Source organism: Triticum dicoccoides, chromosome 7B (genome assembly GCF_002162155.2).
Source record: "Triticum dicoccoides isolate Atlit2015 ecotype Zavitan chromosome 7B, WEW_v2.0, whole genome shotgun sequence".
Lineage (NCBI taxonomy): Eukaryota > Viridiplantae > Streptophyta > Magnoliopsida > Poales > Poaceae > Triticum > Triticum dicoccoides.
Window position 1 is genome coordinate 621,733,956 of NC_041393.1, and position 15,941 is coordinate 621,749,896.

Genomic DNA, 15,941 nt, shown 5'->3' on the forward strand with positions numbered 1-15,941 from the left:
CCAGGGTGATAATACAACTTCAAATCATAATCTTTGATGAGCTCCAACCATCTCCTTTGCCTGAGATTTAGCTCCTTCTGCGTGAAGATATACTTTAAACTCTTGTGATCTGTGTACACCTCACAGTGATTTCCGATGAGAAAATGTCTCCACATCTTCAAGGCATGCACTACGGCTACTAACTCCAAATCGTGTGTAGCATAATTTAGCTCATGTGGTTTAAGCTGTTGTGAGGCATATGAGACAACTCTACCATCCTGCATAAGCACTTCTCCAAGTCCTCGACGAGAAGCGTCGCAATACACCTGATAATCCTTCCGTTGATCTGGAAGAATCAACACTGGAGCTGTAACCAAGCATTTCTTCAACTCCTGAAAACTGGCCTCACATTCCTCAGTCCAATTGAATTTGGTATCCTTCTTCAATAACTCCGTCATGGGCTTTGCAATCTTGGATAAATTCTCAATGAACCTCTTGTACTATCCTATGAGTCCAAGAAAACTTCAGATTTCTCCAACTGTCGTGGGTGCTTCCTAATTTGTCACGGTGAAAACCTTGGTGGGGTCTACTTCTATTCCTTCTCCGGATATAACATGTCCGAGGAATCCAACTTGCTTCAACCAAAATTCTCACTTGATGAACTTGGCATATAGCTGATGTTCTCTGAGCTTCCCAAGTACCAAACGCAGATGTTCCTTATGCTCCTCTTCATTCTTCGAGTAAACTAGAATATCATCAATGAACGCCATGACGAACTTATCCAAGAACTCCATAAATACTTTGTTCATCATGTTCATGAAATAGGCAGGTGCGTTAGTCAGAACAAATGACATAACGGTATACTCATATAGCCCATACCTTGTGGTAAAAGTTGTCTTAGGTATATCCCGCTCTCGAATCTTCAGCTGGTGGTATCCTGATCGCAGATCGATCTTGGAAAATACCTTAGCTCCTTGAAATTGGTCAAACAGATCATTGATCATCGGCAGTGGGTATTTGTTCTTGATCGTCACCTCATTCAATCCCCGATAATCAACAACCATCCTTAATGATCCATCCTTCTTCTCCACTAGAAGCACTGGCGATCCCCATGGTGACGAACTTGGCCAAATATAGCCCTTATCTAGTAACTCCTTAATCTGCTTCTTAATTTCCTCCAAATCCTTTGCGGGCATCCTGTACGGTCTCTTAGATATTGGCCCTGTGCCTGGCAACAGTTCAATCAAAAAATCAATGTCTCTATTCGCTGGCATGCCTGGCAACTCCTCTAGAAATACGTTAGGGAAATCCTTCACCACTGGTACTTCCTCCTGTACAACTCCTAATAAGGAATTTATTTGAGTCCTCTTCGGCACATGCCGGGGTACATACTTAATCCTTCTTCCTTCTAGGGTGGTGAACAGAATTGACTTACTGGTGCCGTCAATGTTCCCTCCATACTTCATAACCAATCCATGCCTAATATCACATCCAGTCCTTGCGACTCCAATACTATTAGGTCTGAGGGAAACACGTAGTTACGAATCCTTAATGGTAACCGATCACACCATAGACTAGCCATATACTCAGCTCCTGGCGAGGTTACTAACTTGGGTGACCTAAGGGCTTGGGCTGGCAGTTTAAACTTATCCAGGAATCCCCTTGATATGTATGAATACGATGCACCAGTATCAAAAAGAATGATTGCAGTAATTGACTTAACCAAAAACTTACCTATTACTGCATCGGGTTGTGCTTCAACCTCCTCCATGCTAACGTGGTTCACTTGTCCCCTGTTGAAAGGGTTGGGCTTATTCCCAGAGCTTCCATTGTCATTTCCATTCTTAGCTTCAGGACATTCATTGGAAAATGTCTAGTCTTCTGGCACTTGTAGCAAGTAATGTGACTTAGATCCTTCTTGGCGGGCGTTGCTGGGTTGGAACGGTTCTGACCATTGCTTCCTCCATTACCATTTCCATTCTTGGGGACACTATGGTTGTGCGGAATCCCTCCATTGGTATTATTTCCTCAATGGTTATGGTGAATGTGTCCTCCTGAGTTCAGGGTAAAACGGGGTTTCTGCTGAGCTCCCGAATTGTACTTCCCTTGTCCATACTTCCTCTTGCGGCTGTCTATCAGCTGCGGCTTCCCTTCAATCATGAGTGCTCTATCTACCAACTCCTAGTAGTTGTTGAAGTTTGCCACCATCAACTGCATGCTCAGCTCATCATTTAGTCCTTCCAGAAACTTTTCCCGCTTAGCTGCATCCGTAGCAACGTAATCAGGGGCATAACATGCTAACTTACTAAAGTCATCCACATACTGGCCTACTGTGCGTCCTCCTTGGCGCAAGTTGCAAAACTCGCGCTTCTTCATGGCCATAACTCCTGCTGAAACATGGGCAGTGTGAAATGCCTGCTGAAACTAATCCCATGTGACAATGTTGATGGGGTAAGTGGCTGTGAAATTCTCCCACCATGATGTTGCGGGTCCATCAAGCTGGTGTGCAGCAAAACGCACTCTCTCCGCATCTGTGCATCCTGCAGTGGTTAACTCCCTTCCAATCTTGCGGAGCCAATCATCTGCAATAATCGGCTCGGTGCTACTGGAAAACACCGGCGGATTCAGCCTTAGGAAATGGGCTAAGTGATCAACAGGTGGTGGTGGTGGAGGGTTGTTGTTGTTGTTCCCCTGGTTCTGATTCTGGACTAGTAGCTACATCATGGTATTCTGTTGTTGGATCAACTGGGTGAGCTCCGGTGGGAAAGAAAATCCATTGTCGCGTCTTGGAGGCATCTGATAGGTTGAGAAAAGATGAGAAGACAGAATAGAATGAGGTCTAGAGGGAAAACACTACACATATGCTCATGAGACAAATACAATCAACTTCACTCCAATCAATTCAAACAAGGGCATACAATTGGTCTAACTATCATTACAAAAGTGCTCGGACTATACTATATACATGGGGGAATACTACTACTGATATGGTGGTCGACTAGAAAACTTGATCGTTCACTACACCACGCACAAGAATTCCCTACCGGTGTGTGTTGGCAAAAGTCAGTATTACTGACCGACTATCGGTCGGGAAAACTTGTATATAACGTCCGATTGTTGGTCAGGAATGCTAAAATATGTACCATCGAATGGTCGGTCGGCAATACCCTTATACCCAACTTACGGTCTGTCGGCAAACAATTCCCGACCAACTGAGGGTAGCTAAATGGGCCGACCCAGAAATGTGCGCGCGTGTACCTAAATTTCTAGCGCCAATATTTGGCCCAGCCTGCGAAGGCTCCCTCTATTTTCTTTTCCTTCAACCCGAACCCCACACTCCAAACCTTATCCCCTTTCTCCAGATCCACCACACACACCGCCGCCCTAGATGCCCTCTCCGGCCGGCGGCGGCGCTACGCGTCCAGCTAGGCTGCCACCACTCTGTTCCCCTCTTCCTCCCACCCCTCCATCTTCGTCCCAGATGGCTGCTATTTTCCCACGCAGAGGTGGGTTTGTGCCGGCGCCGCCATCACACAGTTGCCAACGGCGGCGCTTTTTGTTCATACGCAAGCACCCGGTGATGCTACCTCTCACCTCCCTCGCATGGCTCCACCACCCCAACCCAGGCTAGCTAGATCTATGTGGGACAATGTCCCTTTGCTCCCAGTGGTCAGGTCCAAGGCACCCAGCCCCTGCTTCCTCTGCTTCCGGTGATTAGGAGCTTGGTGGTAGGTGCCCCCATCTCTCCCCACTTCAGGAGAACGAGCTAGCCATCCATTGCAGAAACAATACCATAAGTTCTCTCTCTCTCTTTCTCTCTCTCTCTCTCTCTCTCTGTGTGTGTGTGTGTGTGTGTGCGCGCGCGTGTGTGTGTTCAGATTCCAACTCCCACTGGTAGACCATGTGTGTGTGTGTGTGTTTTCAGATTCCAACTCCCACCGGTGGACCATGTGTGTGTGTGGGTGTTCAGATTCCAACTCCCACCGGTAGACCATATTTTTTTACTTGGTTGTAAGTTTAATCTCTCCCAAAAAAATTGTGCTGCTTTGCCTCATGGAGGCAGAAGTCCTTAAAGTAGTAAAGTTCAATCCCGAACATTCAATCACTATTATTGTTTGTATTCTAGGGTTGTTAGCAGATTGAATTTCAAAATTATTTTTTTTGTAGGGGAAATGAATCTTTAGTAAGTTTGGGCAAAAAGGCCACCATATGATGTCCATAGTCATATGCATGCATCACATCGACTTGATCCTACTACTATTTACTCTCTCAAGAACCTCTGTGAGTATGTATGTTTGATAGCAAGCAATGTTAGATGCCCTCACTGTTTACTTCTGATTGGCATATAGGACTATGTGCTTGTCTAGTAAACGCATCTCCAGTTTTCTATTAATTTTTTGGTACAAACGAAATACATGTAGCACTTTGTAAATATTTCCTTGTGAAAATATCATACTATAACATTATCTTCTATTTAGGTCCCAGAAGTGTTAATTGGTTTCAACTTTGAAAGACCACATGAATTCTTCTATGGGGCGTCTGAAAGGGGAATCTTCGTCATTCGTCACCAAGGTAATTTCGGTCACTTATCCGAACAGGGGCTCTAATCTCTTAAAGAAATTGGAGGTCCATCGGGGATCCTTTTATTGGAAAAGATAATCTATTCCCATGAGGGCTGGGTTCTCGTTCATGAAACTGAAACATGCTACTCTCAAATTAGAGAGCATGAACTACAGGTTTAGTTGAAATTGGACCTTTATGTTGTTCTTTTTACATATGGCGAAAAAGAGAGTTCATATTTTTCATATGTCCATGTTATCTTATAGAACGAAAATAGAGATATGTTGACATTCGACTTTTATGTCGTCATTCTTCCATGATGGTTCGCCTACTGTTAATATCCTGTTCTCCAATTGACACATTCTTGCAAGCAATCAGAATTTGATGAAGTAATTTTGATCACTTACTTTTTAAAATTTCATGTTTACAAGAAGATTTACTGGTTACAAAGATTAAACAGACAAACCTCTTTTTCAGCAAGTTGTTTTAGATCCCACTGAGACAAAATAGAGTGTGCTACTGCTACTGTGTATACTGGAACGTAATGCATGGTTGACATGAATTCTATTGAAATTTTGAGTTGTGTGGTGTTCCTAATAACTTAAAGTTGTTGTATAAATTAACTGAACCATAGTACTCTTGAATTAGAGAGCAAGAAGTTGGGCGTTTCTAATTTCTTGTAGAGTAATAGATCTTTTATATGCAACTATTCAGTTGACTTGTGAAGGAATAGCTAATGTCATGCTTGAATAACTGGGCTGTTGTCATGACCTTAACAGTGCAAAGCTATGCATATAAAGCTGTCATGCTTGTATAAGTGGGCAGTACATAAAGCTGCTGTTATGATGTACCTGGGTGCGAACACCCAGTAGACCGAGTATGTGTAGGATATGGGAGCATGTGTTATCGTTAGGAGTCCACAAGATGCAGATTGAGTTTTTGTACTCAACCCCCTGTTCATCGTATCCCTGTTGAACTAGTGTTTGTTCAGTTTCTTCAGCGTCAGTCAGTGTCGATGAGTGTTCATAACAATCACTCCCCAATTAAGCTAATTATATATGAATGTTATAGTTTCGTGTTGATGAGCTTCCACAGCAGCACAACTTTTCTACATAGTTTTTTTGTTACGCCGCTCTCTATGCGAGACGATGATGTTTTTATGACCTTAACCATCCAAATCTAATGGAAAAATTGTGTTGTGCTTGTGTGTATACTATATTGGAACATAATGCATGGTTGACATAAATGCTGTTGGAATTATTTAGCTGTCATGGTGTTCCTAATAACTTAAAAATGTTGTAAAGATGAAGTAAACCAAATTACTCTCAAACTAGAGAGCAAGAAATTAGGAGATAGTTTCCTGTAGAGTAATAGTTCCTGTATGTGCAGCAATTCAATTGCCTTGTGAAGTAATAGTTGATGCCATGCTTGTAAGTTGGCTGGTTTCATGACCTTAATAGTGCAAAGCTATGCACGTAACATTCACATTTTATTTTGAGTTTCCCTTCAGCAATTACTTGTGAATGCTTCAGCACTAAACTGTATTTGGCTGAGTATATCAATTCAAACTTGTTTGTGTTGCTTTCACTATTTTGTGAGCCTTTAATCACTCTAGTGTCCACATCTTCTGTCTTGGATACTATATCTGTTATTTGACCTGACTGGACGCTTATTTATGATTATCACAGATAAAAAATGATATTTGTTATGTTTGTGGTTGATTTCCTTAAGAAACAAAGTAGTTGCTGCCTCAATCTTTCCTGAGCTGACATGTCAAAATTTTCACCAGCTAGTCAATCTCCTTTCAGGAAGAATAGTACAAAAAACTCTATGCTTAGCACACATCTGCTATGGAAAGTACATCATCGTTAAGCCTAGGTACTTAAGTTGTCCTAGTAAGATCTACAATTTTGTATAATAAGTCTGCACAAGTGTAGTCCATGAAGTCAACTTAAATATCTAGATAACATGTTATTTTTAATAATAAGTCTACAATTTTGTTGGAATTTTGCTACTGTAGTCTAACTTCTATTAGTGTATTATAATTGAGAATTGTTTAACTTTTGTAGGAAACAAACCAAAGGACTACACTCACAAGGAACCACGAAGCCAACGATTGACGTCAACTAGATGTTTCAGATTTCATTTTGTACAACTGATGTCTCATGCTTGCATCTTTTACCTGTCCTTTTGTGAATGGCTCGGTGGTTATGTTTAAAATAGACTGAAGTGTATGTATGTGACAAATAGTTAATGGAATAAAAAAATTGTTTGGTGCACGTGATGTGAGCCAGATGTATGGTGTCTTGGTGATTATACTTTTAACACATTAACTATATGTATGTGACAATCAGTACCATATGTTAATTAAAGTTGTGGCTGGCTAAACAAATTGTAGATGAAATGTTGGTTGGCAAACAAAAATCCTGCCTAATTGTTGGTCGGCAAAATAAACCTCGTCTGACAGTCGGTCGGGAAAGGCTAATGCGAGGCCAACAGAATGTTGGTCGGGAAAGAATACCCCGTCCAATAGTCGGTCGGGAAAGGCCCATGGTTACCACAACATGTTGGTCGGGAAAGGCCCATTGCGGGCCCAACATACCGTTGGTCGGGAAAGATACTCTATAGCCGTCAAGCAGTCGGTCGGGAAAGCTATGTCGGTCGGGGAAAGCTTTTCCCGTCTGGACTTTCCCCAACAGACGATGTCGGTCGGCACTAGTCTTTCCCGTCCAACTGTCTGTTGGTGAAACTTGGATTCCCAACCAACCTGTCTGTGGGGGATGTAGTGCTGTGGTGTAGTGGTTGGAAGACTCCATGATATCTTCTCCAACTTCATCAACATAGTCATCATTGCTATCGTCGGGGTCCGAGTCGGTGTTGTCGATGATGATGTAGTTCTCCGGACAAGTGGAATCGTCGTCTTCTCCTCCTGGCACGGGGTCTCCCATGAACACTCCTAGCTTCCTTGTCAGATCGTCATTCTACTCCACGAGTATCGTCATTTCCCCCTCATATCCATCGCACATAGACTTGAGTTCTTCTTCCAGCTCCCTGATCCTGGTCATTGCCTTCTTCAGATCTATCATGCCTGCGCACATCTGGTTCTCCTGGTGACAAATGTGTTGGTTTAACTCCCGGATGAATGCAACAATGGATCTATCCTTCCTGGTGCTGATCATCTCCCATTGCTCATCTCGACGCCCACAAATCTGGTAGATTGTATCCTTGAGATCCTTGTGGTAAACTTCTCCAATGCGTCCCATGGCAATGTGGGCTGCCATGCTCTTTCCTAGAATCCAGGTTGGTGCATCAAAGGAAAACTCTATGGGCTCAGTGACTGGCATGAACGTCCTTCCTAGAATTTGAACTTGTATCATGCAACGCTCCTCTTCTGGCATAGTGGCGATGTAGGTCCCGGTGAAGCTTGGTATTCCTATGCTTAGGTACTTAGTGACTTCCTTCAAGTGTCGTCCAAAAGGTGTATCTTCACCCGGTTGCGCGAACTTGTTCCTTGCATCCGCCATCCTATGAGTAGAAATGGGAGAGGAGTCAGAAATGAGAATAGAGCAGTGATCTAGGGCTTTAGCTTAGTGGTCGTGTCCTACAGTCAGTGTGTGCTCCGATACCATCTTGTAGCGGCCAAACCTCAAACAGTCTGATCTCTGTGCATCAGTGTCATCCCTGGATTGGTAATGCTGACACGCACAGTACTTGAAGGATTTATAACAGAGTAGCAATCACACACTTATTACATCGAATGTCTCAAAAGAGAACTTATTACAATGATATGGTTTAAGGCCATCTAAAACGATAACAGTGGAAGGCTTGGAACATACAGTGAGTCCATCAACTCCAACGACATAGCTGAGTGAAAGATCACGACCTAAGGCACATTACTCGTTGTCTGAAAAGTCTACAACATGAACATTGCAGCCCGAAAATGGGTCAGCACATGGAATATGCTGGCAATGTAACACATAGAGAATAATGAACAGATAAATGCTATCACTACATGCAATATGGCTGGTGTAAAGCTCTATGGTTACAGTTTTGCATAAAGCCAATTTTTCCCTACAACAAAGGAATAAATTTTATTTAACTATCATGGTGGTTGTTAAACATTGAGAAGGTTCACCCAACTCAATCCCAATTAAGCATCATCATTAAACCCAAACAAGTTAAATTAAGAGTGATGAGATCAAAATGATAATCCAAGAACCAGATAGTCAAGACGTCCATAACCGGGGACACGGCTAACCATGATTAGTTTGTACACTCTGCAGAGGTTTGCACACTTTTCCTCACAAGACTAGATCTCCTCCGTTGGATTTCTCGCACTACGTGATGTTTGAGAACGTATGACCGAGACACAGTCTTTCAAAAGCATTAGCTGCTTACTCTGGGTAGACAGAACCAACCTACATCCCCTACATCTGCTAGTCTACCACTGAAGAAGGTCACACAACTTACTCAACTATGCTAGAGCCCATAATAGCTTGTGGCTGCACACGGAAGTTTCAAGCATGAATAATCTTATGATCCCTTTGAGCCTGGGTGGCGGTCCATAGGATAATCACACGGTAAACCCCGGAATATCCAAAAATACAGGCAACACTGGGTTCCCCAGGTGCCTCAGTCCACCCAGATGTGTATTAGAGTTGCCACCTTAAGTTAACCATTAATTAACAAAACTCACATCTGTCATGGATACACTCACCCAATCCACGTCTACTAGCATAGCATAGCAATATAAGCAATACGTAGAAGTAACTTCCAAAGGTTTGATAATAAACAGGTGAATAGGTACTACCTCATCTACTTCACAGAACCCACATATTAATCAGATCCTAATCATGCAATTGTGTGAGGTTTGATCTAATGCAATAAAACTGGGTAGTAAAGAGGTATGATCAAAGTGTTACTTGCCTTGTTGATGATCCGTGAAATCTAGAGACTCGTAGTAGCAAGCTTCGCACTCCGGGTACTCTATCACAAACAAACAAGCATACAATAAGCAAACAATCTAAAGCACGGGTAAAACTCAAATAAGAGATCTAACCAGAAAGTTCAACTTAAGAACTCCGGTTTGCAAAAAGAATAAATCAAACGAAGAAACAAAACTCAAACTGCGAGAGAAACAAGATCCGATTATTAATCTGGTCGTAAGTCAAATTTTATAGTACCAAAATCTTGTCCAAGTTGGTTAAATGGAAAGAGGGCTCCGAGACGAAACTCTAGGCGCTTGAATCGCCTGATTTTGATAAACGAGCGAAAAGATAAACTAAAACTAAGATTCGGGCTGACATCACGATCGAAAATTATCGTGGAAAACCCTAGAAAAAGAAAAACTGACGAACAGGCTAACGAACGAACGTTCACTATCTGTGGCCAAACGGTGAAAACCATTCGTTAAAACAAACGAACAAGCAGACGCTCGCTAAATATCTAAATCGGAAAAAAACTAAAACCAATATATATATATATATACACACAAACACACACACATAAACACTATTCTGATCACAGGATCAGAATAATATTCTGATCACAACCTGCCCCGCTACTAGTACGTTGAACTTCCCTGTGAACTAGGTTGAACTTCCGCCAACATTGCTAAAATGGGGCTTGCCATATACCGTTGGAAAGCTATGGACACCAATATCATGACCCAACTTAAATTTTTGGCAAAATATAAGCGGTTTAAGAGCAGTTTTGAAAACCATTTTTTCTTCATGCAAAAAACATGAATCGTATTTTTGATCGCATTTCTAAACCGTTTATCCGAATGAGGCATATAATATGGCGTTGGAAAGCTGCTGCAAAACCGCTCCTTTCACATGTTAAAAGTTTTCTCTAATTCCCTATGGTTAAAGAGTAATTTGAAAAAATGTAAAATTTCGTAAACCAAACAGCTGAGTTCATTTTTTCGATGTCAATTCTAAACGGCTAATCCAATGGAGGCATATGATATGGTGTTGGAAAGTTGATGAAAATGCGCTACTTTTTCATCTCGAAAGTTTTTTTCTAATTTTGAATGGTTTAAGAGTAATTTTGAAAATGGTTCAAGTCCTACCGAGTCCATATTTTCAAGCTAATTTTTTAACCGTGCGTCCGAATGTAGAAAATGGTATGGCGTTGGAAAGCTTGAACAAATGTGAAACCTTTTGGTATGTATTGGTTGTCCCAATTCTTTCCGGTTTTAAGTCAGTTTTGAAAATGGCGAAAAACGTATTTTCGCCGTAATTTCTACAAACTTTATTGGAATTGGGAAAATAATATACCGTTGAAAAGCTACGGAAAATGTGAAACTTTTTTATATTGATGGTTTTCTCTGATTCTTAGCCGTTTTCATGTAATTTCGAAAATGGTGGTATCATTCATTTTGCCTCTATCATGAAACAGATTCCTCGAAAATGCACCGCGTGAAGAACCTGAATTTCTCAGCGCATGTACCTGAACTTCACTCTGTTTTTCACGTGATTTTTTTGCTCGTAGGTCTCCATCCACTGCCCGTAACTCTCCATCCACTCACCGTAATTGAGCAAGTGATATACCGGTGGAAAGCTGTTCTAAGCACATAACTTTCCCGTGTTGATCGTTTTTTCATACTTACGACAGTTTTAGAAGTTCTTCATCTAAAATTCATTCAGCGTAGTAGTTGAACTTCATGTTGTTTTCACATTGAACTTCTGTGGCGTATTTTCATTTGTAATTTTCTCATCCATTTCGTTAGTGCTACACAAATGATATTCATTTTGTACAAACCCCTCTCACAATAATGTTTTTAAGTTTCTCTGACCGAGGACTTGAACTTACACAAATGATATTCCCTGTCGTTTTGAAGTAATTAGAGAAATGACAAGATCATGATTTTTGCCTTCATTGCGAATGGAAATGCACTGCGTGAAGTAATTAAACTTCTCGGGCATGTCTATTTGAACCTCACTCTGTTTTTGATAAGCTGTTTTTGCACTATGTGAAGTAATTGAACTTCTGGGGCATCTTTGTTTGAACTTCACCCTATTTCACTTTTTTGTATTTTTTCTTATATGAAATACACACCATGTAGTACGTGAACTTCTGCTTGTTATCACTTTGAACTTCTCTCTGGTTTGAGAGAATTATTTTAAAGCACAAAAAACAACATATTTTTTATGTATTTTGGACATCTACATACACGGTGAATCTCTCTCACAAGAATTTTTGAACTTTACCTTGCCGAGCACTTGAACTTCTAGCAACCATTTTTACGTTTATGCGATTGTTTTCAAGAGTGCAAAAAATGGCCTTGTCCTTTTTTTTTGAAAAGGTAAATCCTAGGTTTTAATAAACTCCGAACTTCTGTGTTATTTCAATTTGAAATTTACCTTTTAATATTTTGAGTAAAGAATTGTATTCGATTTTTATACAGAAAAAATCGAACATGGAAATACAAGGTGAGCTTCTCTCGTAAGAATTTTTGAACTTCCCCGGACAGAGCACTTGAACTTCTTTCAACAAACCTTTTAAGTTTTTAATTTTCTATACCTTTATTTTCATTTGAAATGCATTCCTTGTAGTACTTGAACTTCTCGCTGTTTTTACTATGAACTTCTGTTGTCTTTTTGTGATTTTTTTGAACCTCTTTGTGTATTATTAGATATGGCAAAAAATGGAGTTCTTTAGTAAATGTCAAACTTCTTCGCTATTTCGAATTGAACTTCTTGGTATATTCGTTAGTAATGGAAAAAATCAAGTTGTTGTAATAAATATCGAACTACTCCGTTTTCTGAAATTGAACTTCTTGGTTTATTTTTTAGTAATGAGGAAAATCTGACTTTTTCATATACATTGAAGTACTCTTGTTTTTAAATTGAACTTCTTGGTTTTTTAAATTTGACTTTCTTGGTTCTGTAATAAACATTGAACCTCCATGTTTTTGAAATTTGAACCTCTAATTTCTTTTTGGAAACATGGAAAATGCTTTTTAAAATAATTTTTGGAACTACCATGTTTTTAATTTTTTTGCCCTTCTTTGTTTTTAAAAAAGAGAGATGAATCCTTTTTTTTACAAACATTGAATTGCTTTGTTTATTTTTATTTGAACTTTTAGGTTTTTATTTTGCTTTGTTCACACCACATTTATCCAATTTTCTTGAGGAAAATTCCAACATGGTCTCTTTTTATTTGTTTTACAAAACTCTTGTTTCCTCTGCACTTATCTAGCTTATGTATTTGAGCTTACATACTTCTAAAACCTGAACTTCACATTTTTTTATCATTTCATAAGTAAACTTTTCTCACACGAATGCACCGATTTCATAAGAAAACTTTCTCTCACAAATGCACAAGAATGGATTCTTTTTTCTTACCTGAACTACCTACACGGGAAGGCCAAAGATAAGTTCTTTTGTCTCGCTTAAACAACAGTTCTTTATATCTTAATTCGAACTTGTTGGTTTTTATTTTGTAGGAACTGAAGAAATCTAAGTTTTCTTATAAACACTGAACCGCTCTGGTATGAACTTCTAAGTTTTTTGGAAACAGGAAAATTTTACTTTTTAAAAAACTTTTTAAATTGCACTATATAGTTTCACCTTCCCAACTTCCTAATAAATGTTGGACTTCTCCGTTATTTAAATTTGAACCTCTAGATTTTTTAAGAAACGAGAAAATTGGACTACAAGGTTGTAACACAAGGAGTTGCAGCCGTGCGCCTTCCATTTCTACAAATTTGATCAATGAACACAATTTTGGCCTGCTAAAAATCAACACATTGGACTACGGCTATACTAATTACTCACACAGAAAAATTGATCGTAACATAAGAAAAATGTGGCCTTGCAAAATGCTTTTGAGAACGGTTAGCCTTTTGTGAAGAAGAACAGAGACATAAAGAGCACGACACATACACGAACGCACGAAGCACCCACACAGTGAGTGCAGACACATACAAGACACAAGACCTAGCACGGACGCAGCAACACATAAGACTATTTTTTATTTTTCAACTTCTGTTTAAGTCTACTTTGAACTTCTGAATATCCTTTTACAAGCTTGAGCCATCATATTCCAGCTGCCCAAAATACAATTATCTGAACTCTCAAGATTAATATGACAACTCTTTATGAACTTCTGCTAGTCATCCATGCGTATTTTTGCCGCCATAACGGATATGCATAGCATTTCAAACAATTATAAATGACATGATGCTCTGTAGGTATTTAAAAGCACACTCTGTGTCTACTACTAGCGAAGTTCCCCAAATATCATTTTTCTCAAGCAGAATAGCACAAAAGCCACCAATGTTGAATGTATGACAAACCTGTCCAAGAATTATCAAAAGAAGTTGATTAGTCTCAAAAGGAAGCATACTGGGTGAGTTACTTGTCCAGAAACAAACAATAATAGAGCAAGGTAAGCCGGTCAAGTTCGTACCTGCAGAGTAAAGGAGCTATATTTGTGTGATTTACTCTCTGGTTCAGAGGTAACACAATATGGTGAATGAACTGACGTACTTTTTCAGACTGAACCCAACTCTTTTGCTTTCTCAGTGGAACACATACGCTACAAAGAAAGTGTTTTTCTACTATATGTTAACTGTAGTCAACGTCGAAACTGCCACAATTCACCGCATAGCAACAACACAGAAACACTTCAGAAATTATAGCAAAATTTGTAGCCAAATTGAGCACCCACACCGCACAGCTGCTTGGGGGATATAGATATGTGATCACCAGTTCCACAGGTTCAGAATCACTTTATACAAGATAAAATTTGTGAAGTCACTTCACAAGAGGCACTGAATGGAGAGACCTACAGGGCCTCTACGACGGTAACATTTTTGTGTTCGACCAACTCTTCATGTTCTGACCGCGTGGGCGGCTGCATGAACGCCACCACTGTGCCCACTATTGCGTCCACTGCCAATAAGAAAGATGGCTCTTGGATCTTCAGCTAGCCAACAACCTGAACTCCAGTTCTCATCCAAACACCACGTCAGACTTTTCACAAAGTAAACAATGTCGGTTTAGCTAGGGGATTCCAGCAAACATAAAAATGTGCTCCGAAAACTCTATTACTCTAAGATTATCATTTCTCTCGCTGCCAGTTTTACTTGAACGGCCATGAGAATTTTACTCGACCTGCCACGGATGCTCTATAGCCACTTCATCGTGAACAACAGTCAGTAGGACTCACCTGTCGACAGGCTCGTCGGAGTTGTGCTCGGGGATGAAGGAGGGAACGACAACAAGGAGGTTGTTGTCGACGTGCCGCACTCGAGGACGAAGGAGACCACCAGAGTAGCACCGCTCCCACGCGTTAGCATCCGTCGAATCGGGCGGGTCGCGGCTGTTTGAAGGCGTCTGGAGACGGTCGTGCTCGAGGAAGAAGGAGCTTGCCGGAGCAGCACCGCCTCCCCGGCGAGAGCCTCCATCGGACCCGCGGGGTCGCATCTATTGGGGGTGGCAGGAGACGGCCATGCTCGCCGGATGGGGTGAACAGCCCAAGCCCCGGGGATCAACTGCATCCGGCTCGCCGTGCGGGAGGGGTCGCCGGAGAAGGGAGCGGTGGTGGCGCTCCGAACTTCCAGCTCGCTGTGCGGGGGGGGGTCCACCAGGAGGAGGCGGGTCCGCGGCGCGGCGGAGGAGGCGGCCCGACGGGGCGCCGGAAGGAAGCGGGGGCAGCGGCAGCCGGAAGAGGCGGGGGCGGCGGCGCAGCGCGTAGGGCCGGTGGACGCCGGGCCGGGGGATTGGGGCGGCCGCGAGGGTTTGTGGAGGTCGGGAGGTGGGGGACGGCAGTTTTTTTTTCCTTTTTTTAGTTTTTCGGTGTTGTATTATTCGAGTTCGGGAACACCTCATCGTGAGGGGCGCCGTGATCCGAGTAGTTATTCTAATCCCGAGATTAGAATAGTGTCACCCTATATATATACTAGGGTTCTAAAATAATAAACTGAATCGGGTTTCTAAAGAAATCCGGCGGCGACGGCTACCTCGTTGAATCCGGTGAGGCTCGGTGCTCTGGCAGGGCAGGGTGGCGTCGGCAGCGGCGGCGGAGTGTGGCACGCGAGCGAGCGGCGGCGGCGGCGTCAAGCGGCAGCGGCTGCTGCTGCTACTGTGCGGCTGCGGCTGCGGGGTGGGGCGGGGTCGAGGCGGCGAGGTGCGGCGGCATTTAAAGGGAGGGGGGTCTCGGCTTGGGGAAGGGGCCAGGGCGGCGGCGGGCGGCTCCCGGACTCCAGCCGAAGTCCGGCTCAGCCACAGCGGAGCGCGAGCGAGGCGGCTGGGCCGGCTGGGCCTTCGGCCTGGTCGGTCCGAACGAACTGTTTTAAAAAAAAACTTATTCTGCCGAAACAAAAAAATCCAAGGAAATATAATAAAAACCTTAAAATGCCAAAATAAGTTTTCATCGTCTAAATTTTCTTG

The 15,941-nt window shown here is 42.0% G+C and overlaps 1 protein-coding gene and 1 long non-coding RNA gene across 4 annotated transcripts; one reads left to right on the forward strand and one right to left on the reverse strand.

Moving 5' to 3' along the window:
* Positions 1–3,303: 3,303 nt before the first annotated feature.
* On the forward strand, positions 3,304–6,818 carry LOC119337673. Of its 3 annotated transcripts, none has more exons than XR_005163476.1 (3): positions 3,304–4,551; positions 6,329–6,417; positions 6,609–6,818. It is a non-coding gene; the product is annotated as an uncharacterized LOC119337673 (long non-coding RNA). The 3 variants fall into 3 exon arrangements; XR_005163475.1 differs by having other exon boundaries at positions 6,348–6,417; XR_005163474.1 differs by lacking the exon at positions 6,329–6,417.
* A 6,726-nt stretch (positions 6,819–13,544) lies between these two features.
* Positions 13,545–15,292, reverse strand: LOC119336139. Its single transcript, XM_037608153.1, has 2 exons — positions 14,719–15,292; positions 13,545–14,487 (listed from the first exon to the last, which is right to left on the reverse strand). The coding sequence occupies exons 1-2, from the start codon at positions 15,047–15,049 to the stop codon at positions 14,381–14,383; spliced, it is 438 nt and encodes a 145-aa protein (XP_037464050.1). The 5' UTR covers positions 15,050–15,292; the 3' UTR covers positions 13,545–14,380.
* Between the last annotated feature and the right edge of the window lie 649 nt (positions 15,293–15,941).